We start from the raw sequence: 10,000 nt of genomic DNA on the forward strand, positions 1-10,000 counted from the left end.
GCGGCTGCAGCCCAGCAGGGCTTCCTTATGCCCCCTGGCTTCAACTACAAGCCTGGCTGCAGTGAGTGGCATCCACACACACGTATTCAGAAATAGGTGCAACTTTGAGAGTAAAAGTAGCTTTTATGTGTGATGTTTCACATGTTTTTCACCGCACAAGGTAAGAGTCTGACCATTTTCCCACACATGGAGTCTGGTTGTTTCCCAAAAGACGAGCTCGCTCTAATAACAACATCTCCCTCTTAATAGAAAAAAACAGTCCAAATACACCCTTCCTGTTTACACTCTAAATCTCTCTCTTTATCTCTCTCTCTCTCGCTGAGTCCTTTTGGCTCCTTCCTTTTGTCTTGTCTATTTTTTGATGTATAAAAGCAACAAAATGAAGGCGTCCTGCAGGACATGTTTTTTTTTTTTTTTTTTTGGCTATCACGCTCCGGCTGTGTGGCAATGTGTTGTTTACCATGGTAGAGAGAGAAAGATGGAGATAGAGAGAGAGAGAAAGAGAGGTTGGTGCTTGCCAGGGGATGCTGGGAATAAATGCAAGGTGGGGGGGATGGAGGGTTAGCAGAAGGGGGGGTGGTAATGTGACCTGCCCCAGGTTCTCCTCACATTAACACGGGACGCAGCCAGAACATGTTTCCAACACAGCCCCCACACACGAACACACATTGTACACACACACACACACACACACACACACACACACACACACACACACACACACACACAACACACACTCACGTCCAGACAGCCAGCAATTGCTTCGTGATACCGCAAACACAAAATAATACCAATAAAAAAATTTTTTTTAAAAATCGTAGACACAAATATCATGCACACAAACACAGGCTCGTGCACACTCAGTCCCCCCCCCCCCCCAATCCCCCTACCACCACCACCCCCCACCCCCCAGCGCCCCCACACCTCCCCCACCCCGCTCCGAGTTTCACAGCTTCCCAAACAAGTCCATTCCATTTTAATTAGTGCCATCTTCACCCACGCCCACTGCCCACGTAAATACCCTGTCAAGTAGTGGGCTTGTCTTTTCACTGCCTCGGCCAACTCCAACCGGACTGGCACGCCGCGGCGGGCCAAGCCGCCCCTGAGAAAACTCTCTGGCAATTTTCAAAGTTGTTGTGAGTCGAGAGAGTTTGGTGCCGCGGGCTCTAAATAGGACATGTGTAGCATTGTGCTCTGACATATTCTCACGGCGCGACGCAGCATTCGCGACATAAATAGATTTTTGTCTGTGCAGTATGGACTTCTGTGCACTCAGGGGCTGTCGTGTTTAAACACTTGAAGAGTAACACGATTTTTTTTTTTTTTTTTTTTTTTTTTTTTTTTTTTTACAGCTTAACATAACTGTTCAACTGTTGCCAGGGCTTCCTTTGAAATAGATTTAAGGTTTAACACTAAACAGACCTCCAGTTTGAGGCATGACATCTTCATAGTCTCCAAAACGTATAAATAAAGTAAGAAGAAAGCATGAAATGACAACAGGCAACTCATATGTCAATGAGTGAAGATAAAGTTTCAGTGATGCTGATCCTGTCTTAACTATGTAATAATTTATTCCAAATGAGGTTATTGCAATTCTAAAGTTGGTCAAACTTTTTTGTTTTTATTTCTGTTGAATTCAGTCTTTATTTCCAGAGATCTAACCTTGCAATAAAGTTGGGTTACTCACAAATGCCTAAAAGTGGTCCACATCTGCCAAACTCTGCACCCAAAGTTCATTATATGGGCCGCCTTTTAAAAATGTTTAAACCTCAAAAAAATTCCTCATCAGGGTTTTTTTTTTTTTTTGGTTTTTTTTTACTTTAGAAAGCAAAGTTCAGAGTCAGTTTAGACATTAAACATCTATTTTTACAGCTCAAGTCGCAATCCTCATGCTTAAAATGCCCCTTAATGAATTAAAAAAAAAAAAAAAATCGTGCACAAAGTGAAACCGATGTTGTTTTTTTAACATCTCGCCTTCCTCGCTCCATCTCCCTCCTTCTTCGTCTGTTTGTCAGTGAGAAATCTCTTCCACGTCCGCCTAGGTCGCTGTCCCCACGCCAAGAGCAACATGTTTGCTTTTCTCCGTCCCTCTCCCTTTTGTTACAGCGACCCCCAGGAGGAGCATAAATATCCACTGGGCTCATGTTTGTCTAGGGAGCAAGGAGAAAAGACCAATCTCCGAGAATACACAGTCCTGAAATAATTCTTTAATCCCTCCTGCCCTCCCTCCCCACTGGAGAGAAGAATGTCTCAGCTTTGCTTTCAGGTTTTTTTTGTTTTTTTGTTTTTTTTTCTAAAGAGCCAAGTTATATGGGAAAATATGTTGGAAGGAAACTCTGGCTTATGCCAAGCTAGGACAAAATGCGCACAGAAATTTACATGGGAACATACACACAATAGGAGGCTGCGATAGAGCCAAGAGGCTGACCGCTCTGCTGAAGGTCCGGTCAGAAATGCAAGGTCAAGCACTGAGAACATTCTCAAGTTTTTCTCCGCCAAGACCGAAGTTTCCTGGATTAAATACCTCCTCCATGTACTGCACTTTGGTTACTGGGCATGTTCGAATGCAAATCAGATGTGTTAACCAACATGTTTATACAATATGACCATAATTAGACACAGTATCGTCTCCCTGTCCTCTCTCTCTGACCTTCCTGTCCCTCCTTTTCTCTTCCTCTCTGAGTAATTACAGCACCGACGATCTGCATCTGCGAACTAATAATCCCAACTCGTCCTTTTCTCCCCGGCTTCCTCCACCTAGCTGCACTTATGTCATCTCCTCCGCCCTAGTCGTCCATCTTGCTCTTGATTTATCATTCCTGACAGAAAGGTGGGAAAGAGAGAGAGTGAAGAAAGAGACAGAGCAACTTGTGAAGAGGAAAAGATGACAACAGGGGAAGTGGGAGACGAGCACTGAAAAAGCATTGCTCCCCCCACAGAACAGACATTTGAGGAGAGTAAAAAAAAAAAAAAAAAAAAAGAGAGAGAGGGGGAAAGCTGCGATCGGCAGTCGCGGCTCTTAATTACGGCGCTGGGGCCGGCTTTATCAGAATCCCTTCACCTCACTGCTCTTTGTCAGGGGGTATTAAGGAGGAGGACACACAATCAGGCTTTTCATTAGGGCCCTACCGGCAGCGCACACAAAGGACGGCTTTAACAGCTGCAGAAAGGGACTCAGGTGGTGACGGTGGTGGTGGTGGTGGTGGTGGGAGGGGAGGGGAGGGGAGGCTGATGGGGGAGAGAGAGCGAGAGGGAGCGAGGGATGAAGGTGGGACGAGAGGGAGGAGAAAAACAAGAGGATGAAGGGGAATAGGGAGGGTGAGGGAGAGGAAAGGGAGGACATGGGAGGAGGGAGCAGAAAATAAGGAGATAAAAAAAAGAGAGGATTTGGATGATGTGCAAGTGGTGTGTAAAATGCACCAAAACTAATCACTGTTTTTGATTTTATGTTAACATAATGATGTTTGGTTTCTGCAGGTGACCCATACCCTCTCCAGCTCATCCCCACCACAATGGCTGCTGCTGCTGCTGCTGCAGCCACACCGGGCCTGGGACCCCTACAGCTCCAGGTAGGACTGCACGTAAACTCTCAGAACCAGTCTGAAAGGCCCAAAACGTGAATTTCAATTACAGCAACATCAACCAGAAATCTTAGAATATCACACATCCAGTTAAAAGACCTTCCCTTCTCACTTGGGTGGTGCAGTCGGGAACAAATCCCCTCCTTAACCCTGCCAGTGTTCACACCACATCCTGCTGCCCACTGAGCTACACAAGCCACAGGGGGGAAAGCACAGCTGTCACTTTCAGGCAAAGTGTAGATGCTGAAGTGATCCCGCAAAAACACATGATCCTTATGATCAGAGCTCGAAAAGTCACAGTGAGCTGACAAATGGAAGCCTCGCCCTCGGCTTTGTCCTGCCACAGGAAGCAAATGTGGTCGATGCTGACGTGGGAGGCAGCGGACAGAAGAGACGGACAGAAATATTCAGATTGGTTGTCAGAAGTGATCTGTGGGTGACGCCGAAGACATTTCAATCTTCTTCAGCAGCACGGAGGCATCTAAAGGATTGATTTAACTTTTAGACTATCATTATCGTGATTTTACTTTTACCGATTCTTTCACCGGCCCCCAAACACACCTAGAAAGAAATGTTTGTAACCTAAGCAGCAGCTTTGGATCACTTAAGTCCTCCGATACATGATGTACTGACTGGAAACAAGCAGGAAAACACATTAGTCATTACAAAATGTCTGTGATTGCTCACTAAAAGCTCACCTGTTTTATTTAACATAAACCATAATATGTGGAAATGTATTCAGCAGAAACGCACCACAAATCTCAAGTCAAAGCAGTCAAAAGTAAAAAAAATAAAAAAAAATACTGGAATTGAAAACTAATGCTTCATTTAGTTTAACTAGGAGGGACTACAAACTCAGATTGGAGAAAAAACAAGCAACTTTTTTTATTTAAAATAAAAAAAGAATACTTAACAAATTTTGAGGAATGGTTTGTGGTGCTAAAATTGCTAAAGTGCTCAAATCTACACGAAGAAGTAAGTTAAAGAGAATCCAAACTCATTTTATCTGGGTTTTTTTTAAGATGCGATCGAACAATATTTTAATCTAAACTTTGCAATTTTAATTGGGAGGCACAATTCATGACAACTTTAAGCCATCAAAACTAAAGGGCCAGTCCATATTTACATGCACTCATGCATTTAATAAAGTGGTCTGCTACAGTGTGTGCTCTGCTGCTGTATCATAAATCTTGAGGCCAAATGGTGAAGACGTAAAAAAAAAAAAAAGCAGAGAAGGAGAAAAACAAAAACATCTGTTATGTCACTTACAAGGAGGATGAGTCTGACTTTGCTCCCTTTCCTGTCTGCATATGCAGCCGTTTACTCGGTAATCCCGACCACTATCTCCTCCAGGAAAAAAACACACACGAGTAAAATGTATACATACTTCCACTCAGAACCACATGGGCTTTGGGGCCCCCCTTCTTCCAGGGGTTAACAGCCTGCGCGGGCGTCCTCTCAGTTGGCTGTTTGAAATACATTAAGCTCCAGTGTCGGGCTCGGCCTCAGCACGAGCTTTCACTCGGCCACCCCGGCCTCCTCGACACGCATTATCATAAAAAATACCACACCGGCGCACACACACACACACACACAGGCCTGCACATCTGGGAGAAACAGCTGCACGGACACACATGTTTTCATGTATATTAACACATCTTTTCGTTTCACGCACAAGGAGAGTAATGGGAATAGATGGGTTAAAGGTCAGTCACAGTGCGTGTAATACATTTGCACCTGTCAGCCAAACGTGCCGACCCATATGCTAGACACTACGGGGAGAATAGAATAGCTGTGTAATTCTATCATGGAGAGCGGACCCCGCTGTCGTCACTGATTTCATTATTCCTCACATTTGTGTGTGTGTGTGTGTGTGTGTGTGTGTGTGTGTGTGTGTGTGTGTTTAGCCCGAGAATAATGCTCTCTGTCTGTTATCACTGCTCCAATCTAGCTGTCCATATGTTCCAATGTGTTCGGGCTCACTCAAAATCTCCAGTTGAACAGCTTTGTCCACCTTGCAATTGGATTTTATTTTTTTTACTAGAAGGGAGGGGCGAAAGAACACAACAAGTGCACACAAAAAAAAAACCCTCTCACAAGCAGATTGTTTTCTTACAATCCTCCCAGAAAAACACACATCCACATTCGCGCTCACACAAACACAGTTGCACGTTGAGATTAAGGCTTTGTCAGAAAGAAACGGATTTGCCCGGGCTAACACAAGTACAGATGTCTCAATGTGGACGGATTTCCTTTGGGATTGTCTTTGCGCCCTCGTTTGATAAGGAGGTGTTTCTGTCGCCGAGACGAGACATGACAGTTCGCTTGGACCTCGGGTCGCCACGGCAACACAGTGGTTCGGTGGAAAGAATACAAGTGAACCCACTTAGCTGACAGACGCGCACACAAATAGAGACGAAATATGAAAGATACAATACCCAATAAGGCCAGCTGGATGCAGGAAAACAGGGAGACATGCTCACAAATGTGTTGTTTCCACTTGTGGACACTTAAACCAAACACACACACACACACACACACACACACACACACACACACACACACACACACACACACACACACACACACACACACACACATAGTGATCACAGCTTATGGTTTAATTGTTTGAATACAATAAGAGTCTCTTCTTATTAATATTTTTACATTAGGCATTTGCTTCCATACACCTTGAAAACTGCAGCAAAAGGTTCAAGGCTTACATTAAGCATCCATATTTGTAGTTCATATCCAACATATTTTGTTTTGAAAAGCTGTTAAAAAGAGTCCAAGAAAATGTCTTTGAATTTCATTCCACAAAGACTGAATGTAAACCTTTCATAGAGGTAAAAATAAAATAATGTTTGTGATAAGAAACAGACACACTCTTGTCACAGTGGGTTTTTCATCTCAGCCAATGACAGGGGGGGATTTAATCCGCTTCAGGTCATGACCTTTTGGTCCTTTCAACCAGCTTCAATAGATCAATTCACTTTGCTGTTAACAATAAAGAACGACTAACTGTTGAAAGTTTGACAGTTATACCCAGGATCAAGTTATGATCTTGTTTGAATATAGCTTATTTAGTATTTTTCTACACCCTTCCTACATTTTCACCTTCTTGCAAAGAAGAAGGGAAATAAATATTAAAAAGACAGCCGTACAAGCAGCATTAAAGCAGTACTACATCAATTTAGTAGTAAATATTTTTTTAATTACAAACACACTGATTTTGAAAAAGATTTGTAAAACTGAAGCAGCAGAGCTTGAAATGTGCTGATTTTCTGTTTGAATTTATAGGTTGAGCTCCAAAAAACAGAATCTTAGTTTCCCTTAATGCAGCTCAATAGATTCTTCTGTTTGTAACTTTATGACTGATACATTGCCTTGTCTTTTCCAATCTATACCCCCAGTTTGTGATACAGTGTCTAAGCCCATGCCAAATTAACACTTGTGTCATCACCAAGAACTACAAAAAAAAGCCATATTTGTAGTTTAAAGTTAATGTATATTTAGACTGAATTTATTAAAATAAAAATTGTTGAATCTCTTTAAGATCTTGACTCCAGTTCTCAGTTAGACAGAAATAAATCCACAAAAAAATTAGCTCATAAAGCGAGTTTACATTTTTATTAAAAAACATTTATGTACTGAATAATGAATTTTGCAGAATCCACATCTCTTGGCGTCTTTAATTTAAAAAAAAAAAAAAACTCTTCTTCGAGAGTGACACAACAGATACGATGCGAGAAATCTTGAAGTAAAGTTTGAAATAACGGCATTTACCCTGGTTACACTGCAGACAACACAGAAAGAAAGGAGACCGAGAGAAAACCTCTGATAAGAACAGATTGTATTTGAGTTGAGTGCAGTTCTTAGAAAAATGTATTAATCTCAATGAGTTCAAGCTCGTTCTATGTTTGGAACATCCTCTATAGAAATCAACAGAGTAGCTCTTATAGCCAATGGGAGCTTAAGACAGAATCCTCTACAGAAGGTTTTCAAGGCAATGGAGGCTTTGGAGTGTACAAGGTTGGCATTTAGTATCTTAATCTGTGGGATGAGTGTGACATTGTCCATTAGAGCATGATAATCTGGCTCCCTATTGACCCTTGATATCATTGATATCCTCATCACACAAATGGACTGAGAAGGACAGACAAAAAGCTGAAAAACGAAAAGAAAAATCCACTTATCCAGCCAGGAGAGAGCAAGATTGGCGATCGCGATGAAAAGGCAGAAGTACTAGAGGATGATCAGTTGAAAGGATAAACAGAGAGAAAGAGGGAGAGAGGCGGCTGAAGGTAAGTAGAGGAGGAAAGTGTGGATGTGTGAGGGAGAGAAAATGTGTGCGGCGTGCTATAAAGAGGGTCAATGGTGTGGGTCAGGCATCATATGGAGAGGCAGATGTTGGAACATATTGTCCTGGATTACCACACTGTACACCGGAGACATAGATGGACGAACAACGGACAGGCGGTAGGAGGGGGGGAGGGGAGGGGGGAACAGATGAGAGGAGGTACAAAAAAAAAAATTCAATCTCGCAACTCGTTTCTCCACGAAACCATATCTGGATGGGAGGAAGATAGCAGCCAAACATTTTCTCAGATGTGGGAATTGCTTCAGCGTCGGTATCTCCCTCTCGGTCTTAGAGGAAATTTTTGTGATAGCAGTGAAATCAATAGTCACCAACGGTGCTTATAGTCTAACAAATTATGTTTTACCACTTCTGAACACATTATGAGTCAAGGAGAATACATTTTTAAACATCCCTTATTGTATAAATTCACATTTTCCATTTATTTTTGGATTATATAACAGGCCTAGGTGATGTATGAATACTGTTTCTGCTCTCGTTATGTCCGCCCTCTGCACGGCCCACTGTTTAACCTTTTATGTGTAAAAAAAAACACTGAACGATAGTGTGTCTCCAATGTGTCTTAAATGAGAACAAAGACTAAAAAGCAAAGACAAAAGTCGAGGTTGATAAGACGGGAAAGTGTTGGTGTCAGATGCCTCGGGCTCACAACCAGTGAACAGTGCTTGTTTTGTTCATTTGTCTTTAATTACCAAAAACCCCACAATAAAAAAAATGAACTCTGGTCAGACAGATAGACAGAGAAGAAGCCATTAACTTCCATACAATAGTCTTTGAGTCCATGTAAACAATAGAGCTCAGACTGTTCTGAAGCGCCACTAACTCCAACAACAAAGATCAGGCGAGCTCATAATCTGACTAAAGCTGCAGATTATTGACCAAGATTCACACACACACACACACACACACACACACACACACACACACACACACACACACAGATCCCCACGGACTAAGATGACAGGAAAAACAGCAAAACAAGAGAAAGGACACGGCTTATTGTGTGTCAGCGAGCGCGCACACACACACACACACACACACACACACACACAAATACTCACAACGTCAATCGCACTAATACTGAACAATCATCCCGTGTCTTCAGTCGGAGAACACCAATAGTCTTTCATCACCTTATCCACTCTCGTCAATAGAGCTCAGGCTGCAAGCGCTGACACACACACGGATGGACACGCACACACATTTACACAAACACACATGTTGGGGTGTCATGTGACAAGCCCGCACTGACCAGCAGACACACACCAACATGCAGATTTTGCTGGTCTCACATTAGAAGATCAGGAACAGAAGGAGTGAATATGGAAACGCACACGCACACGCACACACACACACACACACACACACACACACACACACACACAGCTCAGCATTATGCCTGGCTTGTGAGTGACATTTCAAATTCCTTAGTCTCATCCTGCAACTACGATTGCATTTTCCCCCCTCTCACTCACACACTGTGTGTGTGTGTGTGTATGTGTGTGTGTGTGTGTGTGTGTCTGCCTGCGTCTGTGTGTGTTCGCTCCTCCAGTCACCCCAGGGGGGTCTGCGCTGTCACTTCCTGTTTGTTGACATGCATGTCGCTGTGGCGACGCTCTGGGCGTGCTCCACAGTGCCTCTGCCCTCTGTACCATGTATGTGTGTGTGTGTGTGTGTGTGTGTGTGTGTGTGTGTGTGTGTTAGAGCATGTGTGTGTGTGTCATTGCTCGCCAGCCCATTGAGCAGGCTTTGAGTGACAGGAGCTGGCCTTGTAATGGAACTCAATTCAGTCCGCAAATAAAGAGGCCTTTGAACCACTGGTCCGAATATGGCAGAACACACACACACACACACACACACACACACACACACACACACACACACACACACACACACAGACACCGCCTGTGGTCCACTCGCTGAGGGGGGTTTGGCTAGTGGGGAGGGGAGGGGGTGTTAGGAGGGTGTTCATGCTCGGCTGCACCCCCACCGTCCCCCTACCTACCTCGCCACCCACCCACCACTCACACACACACACACA

General features: G+C 43.5%; 1 protein-coding gene across 17 annotated transcripts in view; it reads left to right on the top strand.

Moving 5' to 3' along the window:
* Window positions 1–10,000, top strand: part of sox5 (SRY-box transcription factor 5) — a 155,244-nt gene that overhangs the window by 124,442 nt on the left and 20,802 nt on the right. For all 17 annotated transcript variants that reach the window (XM_069156644.1, XM_069156638.1, XM_069156641.1 and 14 more), the window contains 2 exons: window positions 1–61; window positions 3,478–3,569. The exon at window positions 1–61 is cut by the window's left edge. In XM_069156644.1, coding sequence (XP_069012745.1) covers window positions 1–61; window positions 3,478–3,569 — 153 coding nt within the window. The remainder of the gene's footprint in view (window positions 62–3,477; window positions 3,570–10,000) is intronic.

The sequence above is a fragment of the Embiotoca jacksoni genome, unplaced genomic scaffold, assembly GCF_022577435.1.
Source record: "Embiotoca jacksoni isolate LCO1_2020_lvr unplaced genomic scaffold, fEmbJac1.0.p SCAF_21, whole genome shotgun sequence".
In the NCBI taxonomy this organism is placed as follows: Eukaryota; Metazoa; Chordata; class Actinopteri; family Embiotocidae; genus Embiotoca; species Embiotoca jacksoni.